At 33.1% G+C, this 25,332-nt stretch overlaps 3 protein-coding genes across 6 annotated transcripts in view; 1 reads left to right on the top strand and 2 right to left on the bottom strand.

The window, feature by feature from the left end:
- The window catches only part of LOC136345810 (furin-like protease 2), a 268,365-nt gene extending 253,876 nt beyond the window's left edge, over positions 1–14,489 (bottom strand). For both annotated transcript variants that reach the window (XM_066294422.1, XM_066294423.1), the window contains exon 1: positions 14,243–14,489. The gene's annotated coding sequence lies outside the window, so the exon portion shown is untranslated. The remainder of the gene's footprint in view (positions 1–14,242) is intronic.
- nAChRbeta2 (nicotinic acetylcholine receptor beta2) lies at positions 13,851–21,630 on the top strand. Of its 2 annotated transcripts, none has more exons than XM_066294427.1 (10): positions 13,851–13,986; positions 16,667–16,863; positions 18,095–18,204; positions 18,596–18,776; positions 18,833–19,117; positions 19,168–19,343; positions 19,391–19,546; positions 19,600–19,715; positions 19,768–19,883; positions 20,220–21,630. In XM_066294427.1, the coding sequence occupies exons 2-10, from the start codon at positions 16,786–16,788 to the stop codon at positions 20,421–20,423; spliced, it is 1,422 nt and encodes a 473-aa protein (XP_066150524.1). In that variant the 5' UTR covers positions 13,851–13,986; positions 16,667–16,785; the 3' UTR covers positions 20,424–21,630. The 2 variants fall into 2 exon arrangements, with proteins under 2 accessions (XP_066150524.1, XP_066150522.1); XM_066294425.1 differs by lacking the exon at positions 13,851–13,986 and adding an exon at positions 15,818–16,206.
- Positions 21,427–25,011, bottom strand: LOC136345817 (GILT-like protein 1). 2 transcript variants are annotated; one of them, XM_066294435.1, is made up of 4 exons: positions 24,852–25,011; positions 22,256–22,393; positions 22,019–22,201; positions 21,427–21,958 (listed from the first exon to the last, which is right to left on the bottom strand). In XM_066294435.1, the coding sequence occupies exons 1-4, from the start codon at positions 24,900–24,902 to the stop codon at positions 21,665–21,667; spliced, it is 666 nt and encodes a 221-aa protein (XP_066150532.1). In that variant the 5' UTR covers positions 24,903–25,011; the 3' UTR covers positions 21,427–21,664. The 2 variants fall into 2 exon arrangements, with proteins under 2 accessions (XP_066150532.1, XP_066150533.1); XM_066294436.1 differs by having other exon boundaries at positions 24,805–24,933.
- Positions 25,012–25,332: the final 321 nt, after the last annotated feature.

Raw genomic sequence — 25,332 nt, 5'->3', positions numbered from 1 at the left:
TTGAGAAATAATGGAATATTTTACAATTTCCTTCTTTACGTGTTAGGGCGACTAGTTTTGGGACTGTCCTCGTATATTAACAACCACTGAATCGCAATTAAGCCCCCATGAATTCAGTAAGCCCTTCTGCAGTATATAAGAAAATTTCTCATTGCCTCTATCGCATGAAGTATGAACCATCGTATTTTCAAAATAAGCAAGTTGCGCGAGGAAGATTCTTCGATCCCACGAAAGCTTTCGATTGCATGTCTCGTAATACTTTTATTATCAAATATATCAACATAAAATTTCCGTTTTAGTGGAAGCTTTTCAACTTTCCAATTTCCAAGATGTATTTAATAAGGGGGCAACAAAAAATGATCGATCTTCTTCTTTTTCTCATATTCCACATCTTATACGTATTTTAAACTTGTCTCCACTTTTCATCAATTGCCCGAATTATAGACCTCGCATAGAGGAGTCTAATTACTAGATGTTGATGTGATCAGCTTTACCGTAATAATTACGGCTTCAACTTTTCCTTGAGTTGTATGACAAACCACAATAAATTTTGAGGAATTGACATTATAAAATGTTAATTTACTTAAAGGAATTGCCGAAATTCATATTTCGCTGCACAAAACTGCCTCTGAGGTGAAAATATCGGGGATTGTGCTTTAAATATGTAAAGTTTTACATAGGTAAAGGATAGAAATGATTCAGAATCATGACACATGATTTTTTTACGTTTTTACGAAAATGTATTATTTGAATGACAATGTCCCCCTACCAAGTTTGAACTTTCTTTAATGGAAAACCAACAAATTAAATGGTTCGAAGATGAAGATGGTAAAGAGGTTTCCACTTGCTAATGTCACAACCTAATTGAATAATGTCTTCACACGTCATTAAGACCATTTCCAGAAACTTATTTAATTAAATTTTATTTAATTATCCTATAATAGCCAGAAGCAATAAAACACCGGAAAAAGTGAAGTATAATGAATAAATACCTAAAGTATATTTAGATAATGCCATTAACGTGAAAGTTGCATAAAATGTCTATTAACATATTACAATTTTATCTTGATAGATTTTCATTTTAACGCAACGTATTTCAACAGTTTATTTATATAAAGGGATTTTAAACTTTTTGACACGATATGTTTGATTTTGACCATGTACTGCTTTTAAATTAGCTGATATTTATTAGCAAATATATGACAAATATTATAATTTATGTAAACAAAAAATTTATTTTGAAGCTATTTAATATCTGTAAAAACTATTACTAAACTCCGCGAAATTAGCGTTATGTGATTCCTTTGAAAAACTGCCGAACCTCTTATTAGGTAATCATACATCCATTTTTCATGGCATTGAAATTTATTGTTCTTTAGTAGCAATTAACACATACCAATTTTTTATCGTGTCTATAACATCCTATTGTTCCATTGTTCCCTGCTGAGCAATGGATCATTGTTACGTAAAATCTCTGGTTTAGTTTTCATGGAAAACTCGAATGGTAAGTGAATTTTTTCCATTCATGGCCATGATTATTTTCGTTGGGGAAATCATGTACAAACCTGTACCTTGAACAGCAAATCAAACATGGTTAAATAAAGGTTATTAGCTTGATTTCTAGGAACCCACTTTGGGTGTGATAATTTTGTTTATTAATCGGTGTGAAAGAACGGAGCACAAATTTAATTAGCATCCATTGCTCTGCAGCTGTGTATATGGGAAAAACCGTTATCTGCGGTCTTCAACAATAACCATAACGCTTATCACTAGTCAACATATATAAACATTGTTATGTACTTCTTCTAATCGCAGTTTTGCTAATTTCGCTGTCATCTATATGAAACGAGACAATAAGGTCAAGGACAATCTAGATGATTGAGCTATAAATTGATTAAAGGGTATTTAGATCAGGGTTAACTTGCAAGAAACGCGGATAAGGTTTGCATAAGTAGTGCAATTCGTTCATGTTTTTTTTCATGTTTTTTTTTATTAGAAATTAGGTCACTAAACAACAAGGTTATTTAGATTAATTTGGGTATTAACAGACTTTTTTGGTACCGGGAAGTAAGTGTTTTTAAATGAAGCTCTTATAGAAAGTCTAATAAATTTTGAACAATCATGCAAGCCATTCCTTGAGTTACACTCAAACTTGGTTATAACGAACGATCGCCTTTAACGAACCAAATGTCAGGAATGTACAAACTGTCCATTTAATTACGTTTTACTCTTGTTCCTATGTAACGAAGACATTTATAACGAAGGATCGGTTTTAGCGAACTCTTTTCGAGGAAGAACTTGCAAGTCCAATTGATTATAAAGGGCTAATATCTATTAGAAAGTCCATCTTGGATGATTTGTTAGGCTGGTTTTGGCGATTTTTTTTATTGGGATGATATCGACACTGGGAAGTTCACTTCTACTGAATCGTACTCGATGTTGTGCGATTTTGGATTTTGGACAACAAGAGGAACTCGTATATCAAGACGACGACGAAGACGTATCTTCGTCAAAGTGGATTAAGAAGCATAATAATGTTGATTTAGAAGAGTATGTCAAAATGGATAACGATTTGTTAACGACCAATTTTCGACCAATTATGTGGTTATATTGAAATATATTATTTTATTAAAAACCAAGCTCAACATAAATAGTATATCGGCATATAGTAGTAATATGATGTGCTACATCGCTATTACATAGGTACAAATAAAACAGAAGTGTTCTCTTTGCCCTCTTTTCCTTTTAACTGGTGTATAAATTTTAAATACGTATAGGGTGTCCACGCGAAAAGCCCCTCCCCTTCTAACTTTTTAATGTATTGAAATAGAAAAAAAAATCTAACAAAAAATGTTTCAAAGTTCATGTGGTTTATCAAGATAATCAGCAGTTTTATACAAGGTGTTCAATACACGGGTGCCAACCCAATATTGCATTTTTTTAACAGTTACGCATTACTTTGTTTTACATCTTTAAACTCTGCGTTTTATTCTTACTAATTCAACGATATATGTATGTCACACCTCAAATCTTATAATTTTTGAAATAATTACAAAAAATTACCTCCGTGCAACATAATTCGATGGCGATGTTTTACAAACCTTTCTTGTTTAGTTTTGAAATCAATATAACTGATATTGTCAGTAGTAGTCATTTATTTGGTCATTCTTATGGATGGTTGTAGCCACTATTTTCAGATAGAGATTGTCTTATATCAGGAAATTTAAGCCGTTTTTCTTTATCGGAACTGAAATTGATTATGATTGCTTCCTTTCAATGACTGTTCTGATTAAAGATTTACCTTGGTGTCTGTCTAAGAAAAGTCCAGGTCGACTGCGAAACACCTCAAGTCGATTAGATAAGAAAATTATACAATTATCACGAAATGATCCGTCTGCGTCTTGATCAAACATTTTGGAAATTAATCTTTCTGGAATCACAGACCTCACAGTACAACGACGTTGGACCAAACCAGGATTTCACAATTTTAAATCTGCCATGAAAATCTTTCCGAGTAAAAAAAAAATTTAAGCAAGGTTACACTTTGCTCACACTCAGATTCATTGGACCAAAAAATATTTGAAATTAGTAATTTTTAGTGATGAGTCGAAATTCAACTTGTTTGGAAACAATGGTGCTGGTTATGTCAGGAGCTTAAAAGGCAAACGATTGAATAAAAAGTTCGTTAAGCCTATAGTAAAACATGATGGTGAATCTGTCAGGGAATGGTATTCATCCACTGCATCGAATAGTAGGCAAAATGGACAGGTTTATGCATTTTGACATTTAAAAAAAAAACAAGTTAAATCCCTATTCGGAACAATGCCTGCAAAGCACAAGTTTCAACACGATAATGACCTAAAACTCACGTCGAAATTAGTGCAAAAACATTTGTTGGAAGAAAAAGTTGATGTTTTAAAACAGCCGTCACAGAGTCCTGACCTCAATCTCATTAAGAACTTATGGCACATAGTGGATAGGAAAATAAAATCGAATCCAATTAAAAATCAACAAGAACTTTTTGCAAAGTTGGAGAATGCGTGTTACACTATAGATCGAACAATAATTGTGAAACTAATTAATTCTATGCAGAAACGATGTCACGATGTGGTTAGAGCAAATGGGCTCCCTTTTAAAATTAGTTAAAATAAACCTTTTTAACTATTTTTGAAGTCTATAATTTCTTCTACAAAAAGTTCTAACAATTTTGTCCACAGTCAAAACAACATTTGATTATACCGAATGATTCAAGATGACTCGCTCTTAAATTTTTTTTATTTTGAAACTTAGGAAGTTGAAATTTGGAGAGAAACTATATAAGAATAGAACCTATTGATTGGCATTTATGACGTATACATAGCACTTAACCGGAAATGATTTCAACTTTCGATTTTTAAATGTAATGTCCTATAAATATTTTACATTTTTGGGATCTAGAGGCCATTTTTTACCCAGAAATATGTCATTTTAATTTTTTTTTGTGAAAAAATGTATATATCCTGTTAGTATTTTGAAAATGTCGTCACCGGCCTTCCGATGCTGTACGACTTTATGTGGAAAAGTTTCCACTTAGAAACCATGTAGGCCGCAACTGTTTTAAAAAATGTCTGAATAAAATGAAAACGGAAATTGCTAATGAAGAAGAACACTTTATTATCAGTGAAGATAAAGAAATCGATGTTTTACGTATTGTAGAAGTTAATCCAAGTACATCAATTCGTTAGATAGCTCTAGAATGTCAGATTAATTATTCGTTAGGGCGTCGAGTTTTGAAAAAACTTCTGTATTCTTGTGGTTATCAACAAGTTATTAATTGAGATGTTCAAAATGACCACCTTGTTGTTCTCGGAAAGCAAAAGCATTTTAAACTGTTTTCCTCATAACATTGTCCAATTGATTTGGGGTAATATTATTTATCGCCGCACGAACTTTTTCTCCTCATTCTCTCCGATTATTAGAAGGAGTGGCGTAAACTTCTGCTATTATATAATTTAATAAAACATTTCTAGAAGTAGAAATATTTTATTCTTTTGTTCTGGATCTTTCATTAGAAAGCAGTCATGACGTACTCCACCACAAACGTTTTTTTTTTCAAAATTTGAAGGTTTTTAATGAATTAACGGTTCATTTCTAAGTGAACATGCGTTGTGTTTGGTACCAAAAAATGTAAGAAAAAAAAGCTTTTAGAAAATCTCAATGAGCCACTACATTGCCATTTGAAAAACGGAAGATAAATGGGAACAACTGTTTCTCGGTATTTAAATTGCGTATAAAAGAAAAAGTACTCAATAAAATAACAAATCAATACTTTTTCCCATAATTCTAACTTAAAATTCTGTCTAATGCATATGCGTCAGTGGCGTAACTCGAAATGAAAAAACCACAAAAAAAATATACGTTTTAAAATGACATATTTTTAGTCTAAAAAGGACATTTAGATCCCAAAAAGGTAAAAATTTGTAGGGCATTATGTGTAAAAATCGAAAGTTGCGGTCATTTCCGGTTCAACCGGAAGTGCTAGATAAACACCATTAACGCCAATCAATTGCTTCTATTTTCATATAGCTTCCCTCCAAATTTTAGCTTTTTGAGTTTTAAAATAAAAAAGTTATAAAGTCGATCCATCTCCTTGAATCACGCGGTATGTATAGTTATCTGTGCGCATGTTTCAAAGGAAATTATATTCGGTACATTTTATCAATGGTATACTAATTATAATGTTATAACCCAAAGTTCACCTGTTAGATATTAAGAAAATATCTCAATTTTGAAAAAAGTTGCAACCTTTTTGTCCACTTAACACATTAACTAGACCTTGATATAACGCAAGCCCGACTGGAGTCAATAAAATTTCTAGTCCCCTCGTATTCTTTATAACCGTGTTCGGCTGTATTTTTGCAACTTTCGCTTTCTTTGTAGAACTTGCAAAAGTAACCATCGGTGCAAATTAATAATGTAAACGAAGTAGGGAAGAAATAATCACCCGGTTCAGTTATCAACTATCTGAAGCAATTCGTAACGTCTATAATCAAATTTCTTAAAATTATCATTCGCAATACTCCTGGAATAGTCGAGAGTTTGTTAGTCTATGAGGCAAAGAGTAGAGTAGGAGGGCATTTTCAACAGCTTTTATACTTTTTTTGTTTAGATTTGTTTTTATTTTTAATTAAACAGTTAAACAAAATTCAGCTAAAAGCCAAATTCGGCTGTAAAAGTTTTTTAACATTGAAATCCCCGCGTTCCTTCCACAGTCTACCACGAAGGTCAGTTCAAGGTGAGTACAGTTAAATGGAAAACACATGGCGCCTCCAAATATTACGTAACGTCAACATTCCGGACATTCCACTGCAAAGTGTTTAGCGGTCCTTAAAGGGGATGAGCTCTTTAATAAAGCGATAGCTCTGAAGAAAACGAGTCAATGTATGACCATAAGTAAGACGGAGCTGCAAAACGTCCAGATGAGTGCCAGACAAGGATGGAATATGTGTAACATATAAAAAGAGACGGCATGATAATATGGCGGTCTTTCTCCCAGATGTCTCTTCCGTTTGTCCCATCATAACCTCAAAATATTTATTTTGATTTGAATTTGGGTAGAAGTTCGTTAATAGTACGTTATTTCCGAATTAAATGTATGAAGTCTAATTACATTAATTACTTTTTACTATATGCTATGTTAGAACCAATATTTCTTAATATCGTAATAAACGATGCAGATTAAATTTAAAAAACAAATTAAATTACTTTAAGGTAATGGATGATCGCCCCGTTGTATGCTATGGAACAGGTTAGAAAACTCAAGAAATAGCGATAACTGAGCATTTTCGATTAATGTTGGGAGGAAGATGTGAAAAGTGCTATTTCTGAAGCACAGAACATCCTTATTTAATGAGAGAACATTGTTTTCAACATGAACCTTCAGTTAAATATCTAGTACCAGTTAAGCTTCCTATGAAACTGATTAGGAAACCGTTAAAAAAACAGGTAAGAAGCCTTTCGCAAAATGAGGTACCTCCAGTTTTGGAAGAGCTCCTTCGCACCTCAAGACAATGTTTTCAGCTTATGCAAGAAAGTTCTCTGCTCAATACCACATGAATGTGGGTTATGACGAACAATTGATTTTAGCGACCGCTTTTCGAGGAAGAATTTGCAGGTCCGATTGGTTATAACGAATTACTGTCTATTAAAAAGACCACACTAAAAGATTTAATAGGCTATTTTTGGGGTATTGCGTTGATAAGATAATCTCGACCCCGGGGAATCCCCATGTATTGCAATGTAGCCAATTTTGCACGATTTTGGCTAACATTAGCTGAATTTTATTAGTATTGAATGTTAACACTTAAGTATTTTACAAATCCTACGACACCCTTAATCAACCACCCTTCAAGTAGATGCAGTTAGTATCAGCCAAGACAAACATGGTATATATATGGACATATTAACTAGAATCGGCTATAACAAACAAAATCTGTGGTCTCCTCGTGTTCGTTATAACCGAGTTCGCCCGTATATACTGGGCTATTCTTAACCTATACGCGTAAACTTAAGAAATTATTGATCAGGACAAATAATGGTTGATAGTAACAAAAAACTTAGTAAAACATTTATAGTTCGAAGATAGCAATTTATCTATAAAAGAAAGAAGGTGAATTTCATAAAATTAAAAATACATTTAATTTATCACAGTAACTTTTGTTTAACTTTTGGCCAGGTGGACTTACGGACAGAAAAATGTTGTGAAAGAAATAATTGACATTTTGAGCAGTTACTAAAATAACCGTTTCTTATTTATTTATTCTAATTATAATTATTAAAATCGTTTATTGACATGTAGTTAAAGATAGTGCAGCACCAAGCAACTATTTTTTAAATATATATGTTTTTCATTTTCAAATTTAAAAGTCCAATAAATCAACACCGTCCCGATGTGACAATGGAAAAATTTTACATGATTGAATGCAAAATGATATAGCTTTGTAATCCACGTAATAACATATGGGGTGTTCCATTTGAAGAAAATAGTTTTGTGGCATTTTTGTTCTGGCCTAGTTCAATTTATTTTGCGGACCAGTCTGTAGATAATTATCAAAATTAAAGTTGAGAAAAATGAAGTACAACGTTTTGACTTTCTGCTGGAAAATTTTTAATTTGTCTTTGTTAGCTACAGTATAAATCATTTTTTTACACAAAATATTTTTGCCAACTTTAACATCACATATTATTTATCTCCGAAAGTTGATATTTTACGTTATAAGTACGTTTCATAAAGTTGACCCAAAATTCAGTATAGAACCAAAAAAACAGTTATTTCATTTAAAATTTTAAAAAAATTAATTGAATCGTCAAAAATACACTAGGTGAATCCGAACATTTAATATGATAAGTTAAATTAATTTTCAATCTTATGAAATTCAGGGACTTTTATATTTAAATGAAATAAATTGGTATCTTCCAAATTTAAAATGATTTTACTACATTTTTTTTCACTATTAATTATTATTTGCTGTTCACTATAATTTCCCAAGTTTATGCGTACATGTTAAGATTTGCCCTTTATATTTTAATGATTCTTTTTCCAGGTGTCAAATTAATTGAGTATATCATCCCAAATTGTTAAATCGTCAGATAGCGAATATATTTTTATTATTGTTATTATTATTTTGCTTTAAACGGTCAATCAAATAGGCACGTATTTGTATCATTTGTTGCTATTTCAATGATTTCGCAACCACTTTAGTTATTATTAGAGGTAGAATTTCAGGGATATTATCGTTTTACAAAACTCGTTTGAACTCTATTACAATCCTGTATGGTCAAGATTTATTTCTTCTCAAATTGTAATGCAATTTTCAACTACATCAAGGGAATCTCATTAATACATGCATACACATGAAAGCAAAAATTACATAATGATTTCATCGATAAGCCTGCAATTACCTTGCGTACAACGGCATTGTTATTGCCACACTATTCATTTGATGCTTGAAAAAAATTACCGACATTATAAAAGCATTTTGCCAATACCACCTGGGTAAATAGGTTTATTTTTAAGTGCAAAAATAAGAAAATTATAGGTGCAAACTATCGATTTTTGAGGTTATAGCGGTCACTGATTTCGATATTTGTATTTGCGAAAGTTTATACAGCGAGCAATCAAAGTGAAGAACTTTTACCGGCAATTTGACTGTGCATTCTGCATTATAACTTTATTTCAGCTTTCAGAGAAGGGTCTTGATGCGAGATTTTTGGGTGCTGAAGGCACGTGATCGAAAAGAGGAAAGTTGAACATGTAGAAAAAAACTGCATCAACAGCAGAGGCAGTAGCAACAACCGCAAGTAAAAGTTTGAACTTTTGTGAATGGTAATTACAATCAAAGTTAATATAGGTATGTGCATTTACATGACTTTCGTTTACATACGTTAAGAAACGAGTGATTTTACATGTTTTAGATAAATGTATAGCTACATTTTGCGAATGTACTTATACCATCCCACAACAAAATAGCTTTTGGCTCCAAAGGGTCGAAAATTTAGTTGATGATGATTAGTGAGAAACGTGAAATGAAGACAAATTTCTAGGCGATTTTTTAGTTCCAGAATGAAAAACTATCTCAGCATGAAGAAAAAAATTATGATTGCGTAAGCAATTCGATTTTTAATTTCAATCTTACGGAGAACGAGCTTTAATAATTTATTAGGTAACTGCTTTAATTTGAAGCACTTGAAATCCACATAGCATAATTATGTACCTTTTAGCTTAGTTTTAATTCAGTTACATTGAAATATTGAAATTATATTTTTTACTTCACATGATTCAGAGAAAATCCTACATAATGTGTCGCTTGAGATAAAGTGAAACGGTTTTCACACTCGATCTCACAAGATGAATCAAAACATCAACTTTGATAAATATTGTTGTTAATTTTTCTGTAACATTTTACAAGTAGATATAAGGGATGTTCATATGAACATAAGTCCGTATCGACTTGATTCTTGAGATACAGAGCTTCTAAAAAAAATTATTTGGTATTTTGATTATATTTTTGTTCAATAACACATCAATTTGACTAAATTTTAGATACTGGATGTATCGATGATAACAATCTCAAATATTTACCTCGTTTTGGATTAAATGTTAAGGGGCGCTAGTCACAGTGTTGTGCCTGCATTTAACTAACCATAATTCTTAGTGTTCAGCAGTTCAGCAGTTGTTTTGGAAAAAAAATGGCTTAAAAATATTTACTCTTAGTGTTTGAAAATTTTTAAATACTAAGAGTTATGGTTATTTAAATTCAGGTAAAACGCTATATATGGCGCTCTCTAATATTAAACAAATATTAAGTAAATATTTAAATTTCTCATGAACGATACTCCAAGTATCCAGAGTTTCATCAGACTGACATATTATTAAACAAAAATATAATAAAAATACCAAAACATTTTTTTGTTTAAAGCCCTATATTTTAAGAACCAAACCGATGCGGATCCATGTTCATATGAACTTTTTATCTTAAAATTAGTCAAAGATTCAGTTTTTTAGTCTGCACAAATATGTAAAAAATATCCTGCACATTGTCATAAAATTACAGTCTTTATTTTGGAAACTGGACGAGTGGATGCTACATGAAATGTCAAAATCAAATATGCAAAAATCCACAAATTGCTCCCTTAAAAAAAAACTTTTATGGTTTCACATTTGGCACATTTCGGTCTGACGCACCTTGCTAATGACATTATTCAAAAACTTAAGAAAATTTTCGTTTTCGCGAATTTGAAAGAACAATGTAAATTGAAGAAGTTAAATCGTGGTGGAATTTTGTAAAAAGCATCTCGTGATAATCTGCTTTATTCAGTTATAAACAAATTCAACTCGCTGACTAAATGAGTTTTATTTCGCATCTAATTACACACAACGAAAACAGGTAGAAACCCTCATTTTCTTTAAGAAAATTTTTCAATAATATAACATATTAGTCATTTTATTTGTAGTTTGTCTAAATGAACTTAGGAATAAATTTAGTTGTAATTCAAAAATATATCATAGTGTTTTCGTTTTATTGACCTTTTAATTGATGCCGTAATGTATAATTACATGAGACGGTATAAAAAAAAGGTTTGACTCTCTAGGGAGTAAATAATTCCCTCTTCGGAGGAAGCAAAATTGCTATTTTATGTTAAATATTACAATATTAAAGATGTCTTATGGGAACAGCCATCCTCTTTGGTGATAAACTCTTGCAATTGATTGCTTCAGGCAGGGAAGATTGTTTGTGTTTATTTCTAGGTCCTAAGTTATGTTCTTTTGAGCCTCATATACATAGACCTAATCTTTTTGTGTTTAGTCATTCATAGAGTATCTAAGAAGTTCAGTAACCATCATTAAGCTTTAGTTTTTTCTTCATTAAATTGCAACTCTTGTACTTTTATAATTTTTTCGCGTGTATTACTCTAATCACCCTTTCCCGGCACAGCTAATGTCACAATATTTTAATCTCCGAAGTTCAGAAAGTAAGGGAGATGGGCATATAAATTTGAATTTATTCTATAAATATATACAGGAAGTTTAAAAAAGACACAGCAATATATAAGAGGATGATTGTTCAGTCATTTTATAAAAAAAAGTTCCTATAAACATAGGTCCGACAATGTATCGTTTCTAAGATACAGGGCGTTAAACTTTTTTTTTATAACTATTTTTGAAAAATAATTCAAATATCTTTTGACCGAGCACAAAATATTCTTACGGAATAACGTAAAAAAACCCTTGAACTATTTGAAAAGGTTTTTGTGTGATAAATGGACATGCAATAAAAAAGTTTTTTATTTTTATCTCGTAAGCGAAGCAAGATACGACGAAGATTTAAGAGACAAGAAAGTTGCATTTTTAGTTGCTTCTTCTAAAAAAAAAATACTGAAATAAATAAAAAGTTGATGGCTTACATTCTTTTGACAATAAATTTGGTTAAGGGACCACTGCTGCCTTAACCATCAACTGGGCTTAATAATTTTAATTTAATTAGGGCCAAATGAGCCCCATATTACTTACTACCCCTTACACTATAGACAATACTACTGAATTGCAAACAAACCGGTCGAAAGGCATTAGAATTATTTTTTAAAAACCGTTATTAAAAAAAATGACACCCCGTATCTTGAAAACAATACATTTTCGGATCTGTATTTACTGGAACTTTTAAAATAAAATAACCCAAGAAATCACCTCCTTAACTATTGCCGCGTCTCTTTTAAACATCTTGTATATTTGAGAAAATTAAGCTTTCCAAATGTACAAGATGTTAGAGAAATAACTTTCATAAATTTAACTAATGATTAAGAACATCATTTTGAATAAGAAAATTTCTTACAGCAGAGGTCGGAAATTCGACCATTTCCTCGGATAACACGAAAAAATTTTTTTTGGAGATTTGCAACGTCACGTCGTGTTTCTTTTGTCTCGATATCTCCCTAAATAGCCGCATCAACCAGATATGCACTTACGTACGTTTTTTTTGGGTTCGACATATTTTACAGTTAAAATTTAAACATTACGGGATTCTTATTTTATTATTTTGAAAAGCCACTTACCTTTAAATTATTATTGTTATTTCTAATTAGCATAACATGTTACGTTACACATTTTACCCCACTCACATCACAATCAAAACCACGAATTTGTTATTGCTTTTAATGCATTAAATGTTCGTAATGTCCACCATTTATTTGAGTCCCTGTATTCACGAAAGCGTTTTAACCAATTTAACCAATTTTCCCGTACACGAAGAAAAATTCCATTCGTCGAGTTGGAAGTTTTCTTTCTAGATAACGATTGGCGTAATCTTTGGAATTTTGTAACGCCTCTCCAGGAATGAAAAACATCGCACGATACTCGAGTAAAAGAAAAATACATTTTCACGTAGGTACTGTTAACAACCCGGAATAAATTCGAGAACTAATAAAAGGTCAGACCTTATCACCTATCGGGCATTAAGGAATTGCAAAAAATAGTCATAACAAAAATAAATTCCGTTTCCTCTGTCACATGCCGTGCAACGTTGCCGCTTAAGTGTACTTTTACCGCTCAAGTTGTATTATTAAGTATCAATTAAGATTCGAATTGTTTTTAGAAGTGTCATTACTGAATGGTGTAAATTTCTTTTAAGGAACTGTTCAAATTTATGTCCTTAATCATTGGTTAAATTTACGAAAGGCATTTCTTTAGCGCCCTGTATATATGTGTATGTAAAATTAGTTACGTAAAAATGTAAAAAGTTGACCTCAAATCAAAATCGAAGATTTCCAAGATTTCTCATAATACATACTAATGTTACGAGCTGACTAGACGAAACTATTTAAAAATTGAATAACCTGATTACGTTACCGATGGCTCTGATGCAAATTTTCAGAAATCCTATTTCAGTTCACTCATAAAATCTTCAAAATCCTGTTTCATTTCCTGTATCTTCACTACAAACAGACCGCAAATCAATATTGTGATTTTTCTTTTAAAGTTTTTTTAACGTTTGAAACAAATCAAAATTTTAGTTTCCTTATCCGCTATTATACACAACATTCATCGTTCAAATCATCATAGAGGTCGATCTGGTGTGATACTGACTGAAACAGAATAATTACTGTACTGATCTGAATTAATTAGTGCATTGTGAGTCCCCGTTCCACCGTTTACTCTCGTCCTTCACTGTGACCAAGCAAATATCATCTAACAACGAACACAGTGAAGAATTACTAAGAAGAGGCAGGCAGAACAAGATTAAATTGCTGAGAAGAATCGAAACACTTTAAAACCACAAAGAAACAGTCATGAAAGAGTTTGTTCGGTATGGTACTAATATTTCGTTTTTGGGTATTGTCCATTCTCAGGGAATTCGTATCTATGCGGATTTTAATTAAAGGTTATTAAAAAAATTACCGGAACTAAAAGTGAAATGGGAGAATTAATAATTCTCAGAATCTAGGAAAACTTACGTAAGTCACATTTTAGTTTATATTTAATAATCTTTGAAAGTCCTAAAAACGCAAATTACGTTTTGATTATGAATTGAATTGTAACATGAAATTCTGCTGTCCTTGTATATTAGGCGCGCAACTTTCATTTCTTCCGAGGCATAACTGCAACTTGGCAAAACAAGCCTAATGAAAATAATTGTAAATAGATATTTACAATTACGTACCTACATTGATGTTGAAATAAAAACCTACTATTATCGTCATATTTACTCACCTTAAGGAGAAATCCTTCGAGAAAATCACGTGCATCCTAAATCCAAGAAAAAGAAAGTAAACTCCTCTATACGGAAGTACCCGATGGAAGGTACCATCAACACTGCTCAAACACGCACAACACCCTTACTCAAACACCTCAAGTGAGGTACTACAACACACTATATGGGACAATTTCGAGGTATATTACGAAAACATGTCGATCGCGTACCATGTAGAAACCGAGCTGATACCCAATTAGTACCCAACGGCCGACTGCGGAGAACTGAACCGCACAGTACTGATAGAATTAATTTGCGATTATTTACAAGATAACTAGTCTTCCATTTCATCATCGGGTACCGGGCTAAAGAACCATTCCAATAGATGGCTTTAGTTGGTTCAGTACAAAAGTGTTTAAGGAGCTGCTGATGCTGGATATCTCAAAGTTTCAAGGTGCCGTCAAAATATTAACTATACTAATTTAAATCTCCCTAATTAAGCCTTAATATTTCACGGTAAATATTTAGGTGCAAAGTTCCCAAAACTTCCGAAAATTTGTTTGAATTCTCTTGATTAAGGACACACATTTACAAGGAATAATAATTTTGGTGATTAATTTAATGTCTTATAAAATATAAATATTGGGTTAAAATGTATATTGGGTTAATGTTGCAATTTCACGAATAAGGAAAACGATAAGAATTCTTCTAAATCTATTGGCAAAGAAAATACAGGAGAGCCTAGAGGCACATCGACGAAGACGTTAGACAAAGTTGCAGGATATGCAGCTTATAATAAGCTCGCATATTCTATCAAGGTATATGGCAAGAGATATCTGCACTGGAATTGCAATTTTACACATGTTATTTTTGTTTCTGGTTGGCTCAGAAATGTATATGTTTATTTAGGGCTTCACACATTTGATTTGAATATGGATCCTAAGTTTGAAGAGAAAATAAACGTCTTCAGTACCCTGGGGGCACCAACCTTACGTATCTACTGGGAGATCGTCAAAAAATTCAATGCTAAAACCTCATTTTACCTAAAAATGGCCATAACTTTCAGATTTAATCACAATGGACTTACTATTGAATAGCAGCATAGAAATGCAACGTTCGTGATTTTCATGAAAATTGGATTGTAGTCAAAATTCACTGCACTTCATTAAATTGGCCTTTAAAGAGCTAAAACTGCCACTCTTCTGGTCAGAATGGCGACTGACAAATTCTCATATAATGTTATGATAAACTTAGTTCCATTAGCATGGCGTAAACGCTGGTGAAAATAAAGTCAGTCTTCATCTAAAATTCATAAAAAAAATCACACGTTAAGAACAATAATTTTGCTGTTTCGCCTATGAATCATAGGACTTGACGGTTTTATTCCCATATCACGCTCCCTCATCTCGATTTCTATGGAGCACTCCTCCCAACATCCCCAGAAATCCATTACGCCTCAAGACAATACAATGTATATTAAGCCATTCTACACATCTACCTACACTGAAAATGTCAATATCTCTTGTTCACACCATCTCACCACGATGTTATAGGGCCTTGAAAAGAGGCTGCGTGTAGCTATCGATTGCCAACGAATCCCTACTTAGAGTCCAGCCCTCAGAGTCAGATAAATTAATTCCTTAACATCAACATTTACAAAATCTTATGCTGATTTAATGCCAACGCAACACTTTCCAATTAAGAGTCTTAATTAAACAAGTTCCAACAGCACTTAAATCAATGCAAAGCGAAGCCCTCAAAGAGCGATCTCTAGATTGTAGCTAGGACGCAGCTTTATGCGCTGAGCCTTCGGTCCAGCACAGCAGCCTCGCCATGAGAGAGGAAGTGTCAGAAACGTGTGGGCGTAACAATTTACCTAAAATTTAAGTTAAAATCTTGTTTTAAATGTGAATGATGATTAAGTTGAGGAATTTTTTGTTCCCTTTATGTTTAGTGATAATCCGTTTGCTCAATTTTTGTATCGGTAAGTAAAGGACTCAATTTGTTTGCATGACCTGAATTGAGGAGCAATAGCTCGATTTTGGGTACATGAATATGTTTGTTTTTCGTCGAAATTAGCTTACAGTATAGTGAAATTAGTTATAGGCCTCAGAGGTTGAAGGGGTTGATTAGAGCATCTGGAATGGTGGAAGCAAAATTATCATTCACCTTAGGGGATTTGAACATGAACTTGTGCCACACCTTTATTAGCATTCATCTTTTGTAATGGTTGAAATTAGTTTCAGGGTGAGCTCTAAGCAATTTGCCAAATTTATCGCTCCACAGGGTTGAAACCATCACTTTTTCCCGCAATACGTATATAATCTAAGAGTCATATTTGTTTATTTTTAACTTACCTGGTGCAGTTGCTTGTCGACATTTTGTTCTTAGTTCGCAGTAAACTTTACACATTTGGACAGTTTTATATTCTCTTCGTGTTTCAGCTGATGTTAAGACCATAGAAGCCAATCCAGATGCCAAGCGACTCTACGACGATCTCCTCAGCAACTATAACCGCTTAATTCGTCCTGTTACCAACCACACTGAAACTGTTACTGTGTGGATGAGCTTGAAGCTATCTCAGCTCATCGAAATGAATTTGAAGAATCAGATTATGACCACGAACCTCTGGGTTGTACAGGTAGTAAATAGGAATATGTTAAAAAATTATAGCTTTCTAACACTAGTGCCAAAAAATAGACCTTGCGAAACATAAAAAATTCCTGTAAATTGTTATTTAATATGCCAAGGCCAATAACTGTAAATTTAGGTCCTGAAGCATTTGAAATTTTCTTGTCAAAAATTGCTTTCCTCCTCTTCAAAATTCAGTGCTAAACAGGATGACCGTGGTATAAAATAGAATGTTTCAAATTAATTGATATCTAGGGATTTGCTTTTCAAATTCTAAGTTTATATATAGATCGTCAGGTTGTATAAGTTTGTTGCGGAAATAGGTTTGAGCCTTGGCGTATGCATTTTGAACCACACAGACGCGCTGTTACCCTTGCCGATTATTTTAAAATTAAGTAATAAATCAAGGTAGTAATTTTGGTAGTTTAAGCACTGACAATCTTCAGCAATAATCGTACTTCTAGTACCATTCGCTCCCAAATACATTTTCTTGAACTTCGAACATTCACATCAAGATTCTATTAGTTTTAAAATTATCGCGAAGCATGATGCTATTAAACTGCGGGTACTCATGGATTTTGCATTTTAGGGGTTATCCGGCACATTTCAGGGCTGAATTCCTGAACCTTTCGCACCATTGAAAAGCTTATTGGAAATGCTTTCCGACGATGTGTTACAACCACGCCCGTGCTATTAAAACAATCCGTGAATTGTAGTGGCTGAGGTGCATTTGATAGACGGTAGTGTGTTCATCATGCTCTCGATTGTGTTCCCCCATTTTATTAGGCTGTCTTTGGATTTTTCCACTGTCGGAAAAATTTTGGAAATATTGGCATTTATATTTTTAGAAGTCCACCCTATATATGACAAGCGTCTGACGTCCCATAAATTCCTATAGTGTTCGTATTTGAATCTATCAATCGCAGCCTATTTAGTAGAAAAAATTAGATTAAAAAAGTGTTTGCATCTGAATTCCATCTCGTGTCGAAATTCCCGACTACAATGTCTGATTTGGACGTCAGATATTGTTTCAAAAATCTCTTCATGGACTTGTGAATTTTTTGTAGATTATGACCTCCTTTAATTAATCTACCAATAGCAGAATCGGGTTACAATACTTGATAATTAAATAATTATTAATATGATTGTTATTATTTTAAGCAAAATTTGCATTCCAAACTCTCGCTTTATCAATAAAAACACTTTCTCCTTCCTTAATTCCAATTATTTCCTATTTCCAGAAATGGGTAGACTACAAACTAAGCTGGACCCCTGACGACTACGGTGGTGTGAAAATGCTTTATGTTCCTTCTGAACATATCTGGCTCCCTGACATAGTTCTTTTCAACAAGTATGTATGAAACGACAAAATCCTCATTTACCTTTGTTACTGTCTCATGTGACTGAGTCATCCCCCCCCCCCTTTATACAATCGGGCATAAAAAAGTAAAATACACATCAGTAAATACAAACCGGCAAAATTCTAGCTCGTAGAGTTTGCTAATTAAACACTATGACATTCCTTTTACACATAAATCTATACAGAGAGATTCTGGCGCATATATGGGAGCCGAGTTGATATTTGCTTAACGAATTAGTAATTGGATCGTGTAACAAGGAGCTCGTTGGGGACTCTGCAAATTAAATTCCTGTAACAGATAATTAGCACGTGTACCATTCAAAGAGACATTAATTAGAGATGTATTATAAGTCTCTAAAAGCTCCACATAAAACTTTTGTAGCGCTGATGGAAATTACGAAGTGACCCTGATGACCAAAGCTACTCTCAAGTACACTGGCGAGGTAAACTGGAAACCCCCCTCTATTTATAAGTCATCCTGTAAAATAAATGTTCAGTATTTTCCTTTCGATGAGCAGAGTTGTTTGATGAAGTTTGCTTCATGGACTTACAATGGACAGCAGGTGACCTTAAAAGGTTCAAATAAGTTAAAAAAATATATAAGAATTTGCTTCGATAGGTCGATCTAAAGCATATGGACCAACAAAGTGGCAACAACATCATTAAGGTTGGAATTGATTTATCTGAGTTTTACTTGTCGGTGGAATGGGACATTTTGGCGGTACCTGCTACTAGGAATGAGGAGTACTATCCAGAATCCAAGGAACCTCTAACTGACATCACCTTCAAAATCACTATGAGAAGGAAAACTTTGTTCTATACAGTCAATCTTATTATTCCTTGCGTCGGGATCACCTTCCTTACAGTGTTGGTCTTCTACTTACCGTCAGACTCTGGAGAAAAAGTAAAGCTGAAAAATCTATAAATCGCATTTGGCCATATAATTTTTTTCAGGTAACTTTGTGTGTGTCAATCCTACTATCCCTCACCGTATTTTTCCTCCTGCTGGCTGAAATCATTCCTCCCACCTCACTTGCAGTACCTCTTTTGGGCAAATACCTCCTTTTCACCATGGTACTAGTAACATCTTCCATATGGGTAACTGTTGTGGTGCTTAACGTCCATTTCAGGTAATACCACCACATCCGTAGAACAATTTCCTAAAGGTTTGTTTCAGATCTCCATCAACCCATAAAATGTCTCCATTGTTCCGCAAAATTTTCCTGCAGTTCATGCCCAAAATACTGATAATGCGAAGAACCACCTACACCATCCCTGAGTATGACGACCGGCAACCTCCTCGAGGTTACACCACCGCTGACTTAGATTTACAGTAAGTAGTGATTTGTTATTGTAAAAGTTATATCTTGATTGATTCTGTAATAGATTGAACATGGAGGAACCATTCACGTCGGATTTCAAAATAACCACCAGGGAACCCAGTTATGTCCTGCAGAATGCTGATCAGGACGATATGCACAAGATGAAGGCACATTCTTCAAGTAAGTTGTTTGATTATTTCAGTCTGAGGTCTTCTAGACGTTTGCTTTCTAGTGGGGGATTCCTCAACTAACGTTACCCACAAAAGTTTGTCCCCAAACGTACTTGCTGCTCTTGAGGGGGTGCGATTTATTGCTCAACATATTCGTGATGCTGACAAAGACAATGAGGTACACATTTCTTTGCGGTATTCAGAGCCGGTATGGCGAAAGGAGTTTTCTATCTCTTGAGCTTTACCTGAGATTTGAATACTTAGAAAACCTCAAATATATCCTAGAAATCATATCGAATTAGTTTAGATCAGGGAGGGGAGGTAAATAGAATTTTAGTTCAAATTAATAATTTTTCTATTGGAATTTCTTGAAAGGTACTCACCCTAGTTGGGGTGTCGATCTTGCAAAAAAAAATTAAGTCCAAGTGAGTTTTAAAGAGCGGATTCTCAAAATGATCATACCGGTTCCGCATCCATGATCTTTTTCACCGGTCAATTTAATCCAATTCTGCAGATAATAGAAGACTGGAAATTTGTCTCCATGGTGCTAGATCGTTTCTTTTTGTGGGTGTTCACTATCGCTTGCTTTGGTGGTACTGCTGGAATCATTTGCCAAGCTCCATCGCTCTACGACACCAGGATCCCTGTAGATCAGAAACTGAGCGAGTTGCCTTTGATGTTTCAGGACAAGATACCTCCAGGACTTACGCCTCTTTAAGTTTTTTAATTTACAATAAATTTCTTTGTTTTGATTTTATTTTCCACAAAACAATTTCTTTTTACTGACTGAATAAAATATTAAGATTGTCGGCTCATCAGCGAAGCTGTTTATAAACATACACAACTGACAAAAATCTAAAACAATCTGTTTGGAAACGGATAATTGCATTATAGTAATCACGAATTTTGTAGTTCAAACTATCTTATACACTTTTAAGCTCGGTAATGTAATCGTGTAGGGAGTAAGTTATGGTATGTAAGTAGATACCTAATTGATTAGAGGGTAAGATTTTTACAAAACATTATGGTTGCTACATAGGGAAACTGTTATAGTTTTTTCTCTTAGTTTGGGAATCAAAAGAAAACAGTCCATTTCGTGTATGTACCCTGCCTAGAACATACAAAGCAAACGTCAATATCTCGCAAACTGCATCTGCGAAATGGAAAATTTCGGTCATTGTTATAGACAAAAAGGAAGCAAATTCTCACTAGTTGGAAAATATTAGAGTGTGCTAACAACTTTAACATCTTGGGCTCTCAAATTCTTGCAACTCTGATACTTTTCACATTAGGCAAATTTAGAGGTTTCAGGTATTTATGAAGGCTCAAAACCAACATCTAAAGGCTCTCGAAACGGAGCCTTTGTAAATATATGTGTGGATGGGCAGAAAAGGAAAAGCAGAAGTATTTGAATTTTTCTGAAGTTGGTCAGTATTAAATCTCACTGTACTTTAGAGAGGAAGTTAAGTCTCCTAAAAAAAGCCATTTAAACGGTTATTTCCCTGGATTTATGTAGGAGAACTACAGCTCTGATGTGCATCCAGAGGCACATAAGGCGTCTGATTTTCCAACGAATTTACAGCATTTTCAGAATTTTACAATGTACGCAAATTCAGTAGAACTAACTCAGTTTTAAATTGTTCTTCATGATAATACTTTTGTGATGGAAGAGAAAGCAAATAGTGAACATTTACTTTCCGTTGAGTTCAATTTAAAGACCCTTTTGATTACTGTTTTATTGTTAAAATCTTAGTTAACTATTCACCACACAATATATAGTTTATGAAAATGTTTTGTGTATATAACTTTGTTATTAAAATTAATTGATAACGTTTTGCTTTACGATGGAAACGATGCAGAAATTAAGAAATCATTACGTTAATCAATGTAGATCACTATGGAAAATACACGTACGATAATTGAAACAGTCTGTGTTTTTTTAACGAAAAAATGAAGTTTTTATCTCGATGAAAAGTAGTTCTTGATCCTATCAAAGAATCCCGAATGCTCACATATCTTTAGCTTGTGTACCGAAATTTTCTTGCACACAATATCTTTGAAATCAACCATTGATTTGTTCTGATCGTTGGCATCTATCATCACACTGTTATTGAACACCACCGTGGGCACGAAATATATGTTGGGTTCCAATTTCCAGGTTTTGTCTCCATGCGAAGCCAGAAGTTTGTCACCTTCCGAAGACACCATACAAGTGGTCAGTTTTTTAAAGTCCAAGTTGTATTTTTGGGAACACTAAAAAATTACTTTTAGTTAATTTTTTTTAACTGGAAAATAATAAAATAATTCTCCTACGCGTTCGATATAATAAATATTTGCCGGATTTTTAGTGGACATGATGCAAACTATAAATTCAAGTTGAGTGTCCTTATTGTCAATTTGAGCCAGGGCGCACGCGTGAAACTTATTCCCTTTGCATTCCTCCTTTCCATGATGGCAGATGAACGAGTACTTTCCATTTGTGGCGTTGTAGAAGTGCTGAATAAGGAACATTTTAGCAACTGTTGAGTTTTAAATGATGAATTCAAATACTAAAGATTTTCCATAAGGAATGAAGTCTATTGTCACGTAATCCTTAAAATACTGGTAGTTGGGGTACAACTGTCTGGTGATAAAATGGACACTGTCCGAACAGAGTGCTTCGTAGTATATTGTCACCGGGACTGCGTTCTAGAAGATTACAAATACAGGACGTTTTTTAGTTACGTGCCCCTTAAAAGCCCATTTAAAGAACTGCGAAAGCTGGAAATGCACAATTTGGTACGCAGTCATTTGAGCTTAAGGAAGATTGAAAATTGATAACAACTTTGTTTATTGTAAATAGAATTGTTATGTTTTGTTTTTGTTTTTAATAATTCCATGTTGACTCTCAGGTCAACTCTATATAGCACTCTGATACCGTAAAATGGTAACTTTCGGAGGTAAAAATTGTTTTAATGTCAAAATTTTGAAAAATCTTTTGTATAAAAAAAAAATGTTACAACGCAGATAACAAAGATAGAACAACAAAAGTTTATCAGTAAAACGTCCAAACATTGACCATTCTTTCCAATTTCAAATTTGATAATCATATACAGGGTGGTCTGCAACGTAAATAGGACTAGGCCAATACGAAAATGCCGAAAAGTCGTTTCCTTCAAATGGGACATCCCATATTTTATAACATGTATTAAAAGGCAATTTTATTTTGTATTCAGTCGTGTAACACTTTCCTACTCTTACATAAGAATTATTTTTGTTATATAAGTTTTTACCGGGTATACTTACGGACAGGAAAATGTTTGGAAAGAAATGGTGGTTTATTAAAATAATTTGTTGACACGTAATTAAGGATATTACAACACCAAGCAACTAATAATGTGTTTAATGTCTTTTTCAAATTTTAAAATGAAACAATTTAAAAAAAATCTTACGTAATTGACTGATAGCAGAATAAAATGGCTTTTTGACCCATATAATAAGACAAGAGGTGCCTCATTTAAAGAAAATGACATTTCGGCATTTTTCTGTCGGCTTAGTTCAATTTCTTTGGAGACCACCCTGTAGGTTATTATCAAAATTGTAATTAAAAAGGATGAAATATAATGTATTGACTTTTTACTGGCAAAATTTTGTTGTCCTACCTCTGTTAGTTCTAGTATAATAAATTTTTATTGCACAGAAGATTTTTGCCAATTTCGACATAAAAGAAATTTATCACCGAAAATTCACATTTTCGGTTATCAGTATGTTACATGAAGTTGACCTGAAATTTAAGATGGAATCAAAAAATAATTTTAAATAGGGTCGTTCTATTTAAAATAACAAAGTTATTATGAATTTCCGGTATTTCGGAAAGTGCCCTCATTTTGAATATATTTTTGACTAATAAATCTAGGGGTCAAACGCTTACATACCAAATTGTTATTTGTTAGTATCCGCTATTCTGTAAATATATCTAATGGGCACTCAGCTAAAGACATCCTCTATTTTAGTAAATTTTCCGTATTTACTATCCTATGTTAAATTGGGTGCGTCAATTTATATTTATATGATTGTGGTATTCGATATAGGACCTCATTTTAAGCTCAATAAGTCATGTGAACATATGTAGACAAACGTTTCGTTTTTCAGGTACAGAGTACCAAAATTTTGAATTTTTTTGTATTTCCCACAGACCTTTTATAGTGTGTAAGACAATTTATTCAAATTTTTACCATTTGTTACCTGTGATGAACTACAAATTTTGATATGCCTAAATGGTTTTAAATCTTACGAAATGACATTTTTTCAGTGGTCAGGCCACATTTTACCGTCCAAAACTTTTCTGTAGTGTTTCACCGACTGCTTAATCTCAAAAATTTGGATCCCACTTTCAATTAAGAATTTTTTATATTGTGCAATTTTATCATATCTGCAATCGTTTCCAAGTAATTTGAAAGTCTCTGAAAGAACGTATCATTAATAAACATCTTATTCATCCGTAATTTAACAATCTATTGTAGAAGACCATCAGGCAACCATTAAAGTCACGAGTAAAAGAAAATAGTTCCGGGTTGTTAGTAAAGTAATAATGTCCTGACTTATTATTCTTGCACGCTTCCATGCAAAAGTGTTCGGTAATTTTGATGCACTTATGCTGTTACCCCCGAAAACATATTTAAAAATAAAATTTTCTTTCAGAGACTTTTTCAAATTAATCCAAAACGGCTATAAATACGATAAAATTGGAAATGGCAAAAAAGATTCTAAACTGACTGTGGAACCCAAATTTTTAAAATTAAGCAGTCAGTGGCGCACTAGAAAAATTTTCTGAGTGGTAAAATAGGGCCTGAATGTCGAAAAATATCATCCTGTACGTACATAAGTTGTCGAAACATGTTAAAACGTATGGACCATCATAAGTAACACATAATAAAAATTTGAATAAATCATCTCAAAAACTATAGGAGCTGTGTGCGAAATTCAAAAAACTATCTAAAACTTTGACATCCTGTGTTTCAAAAACGAAACGTTTGCCGACACATGTTTGTATGACTTACTGAGCTTAAAATAAGGTACTGTATCGAGTGCCAAAGTTCTGCTAATATCAATCGACTCACCCTGTATATTCTCGTGATGTTCGTATTTGAACAAGTCATTCACTTACCACTACGTAAATGGAAATCACAGAAATCAAGCACACTATTAGGCTGTTCATTTCAATATTCGTAGCAATGGTCAAGTAGAAATAAGGCAACTTGTTAGATACGTTCAAATTAGTATATTGACCAAACTCTGCCACTTATATGCCTTAACAACAATTGCCACTGAAAGAAATTTATTTATTTAGCAGTTAAAATAAACAAGATCCTTATCGGAAAGTTTAAGATAAATACCTAGGGGAAGCCTGAGCAAAAGCAATTTGTTCAATTTTGAATTTTATTATTGAAATTAACAAGGTATTTGAAGGCATTTGAGAAAGGTTTAATTGATTTTTTAACTTGCTGAGTTTTCATCGTGATGATCCGGTGGAAAATACCTATGTGATCTATGAGGGAAATTTAGATTTATTTTACTCAATAATTCCACATAGATTTAATATCAGACTTCTTCAGTTTTCTGAAAATTCTCAAAGCCGAATTTTTTTT

Source organism: Euwallacea fornicatus, chromosome 21 (assembly GCF_040115645.1).
Source record: "Euwallacea fornicatus isolate EFF26 chromosome 21, ASM4011564v1, whole genome shotgun sequence".
NCBI classification, from domain to species: domain Eukaryota; kingdom Metazoa; phylum Arthropoda; class Insecta; order Coleoptera; family Curculionidae; genus Euwallacea; species Euwallacea fornicatus.
The sequence above is the reverse complement of the archived record's forward strand: the minus strand, read 5'-3'. Positions and strand labels throughout refer to the sequence as shown.

What these genes read in the sequence shown, in the direction of transcription:
- nAChRbeta2 (XM_066294425.1), top strand. Translation starts at nt 16,134, where the DNA reads ATGATGATTAAGTTGAGGAATTTTTTGTTCCCTTTATGTTTAGTGATA. An exon ending in TTTGCTCAATTTTTGTATCG is followed by an intron (nt 16,207 to 16,666) that starts GTAAGTAAAGGA and finishes TTCGTGTTTCAG; the next exon opens with CTGATGTTAAGACCATAGAA. An exon ending in CGTCAGACTCTGGAGAAAAA is followed by an intron (nt 19,118 to 19,167) that starts GTAAAGCTGAAA and finishes AATTTTTTTCAG; the next exon opens with GTAACTTTGTGTGTGTCAAT.
- LOC136345817 (XM_066294435.1), bottom strand. Translation starts at nt 24,902, where the DNA reads ATGAACAGCCTAATAGTGTGCTTGATTTCTGTGATTTCCATTTACGTA. An exon ending in TTCCTTATGGAAAATCTTTA is followed by an intron (nt 22,202 to 22,255) that starts GTATTTGAATTC and finishes TTCCTTATTCAG; the next exon opens with CACTTCTACAACGCCACAAA. An exon ending in ATATTTATTATATCGAACGC is followed by an intron (nt 21,959 to 22,018) that starts GTAGGAGAATTA and finishes GTAATTTTTTAG; the next exon opens with TGTTCCCAAAAATACAACTT.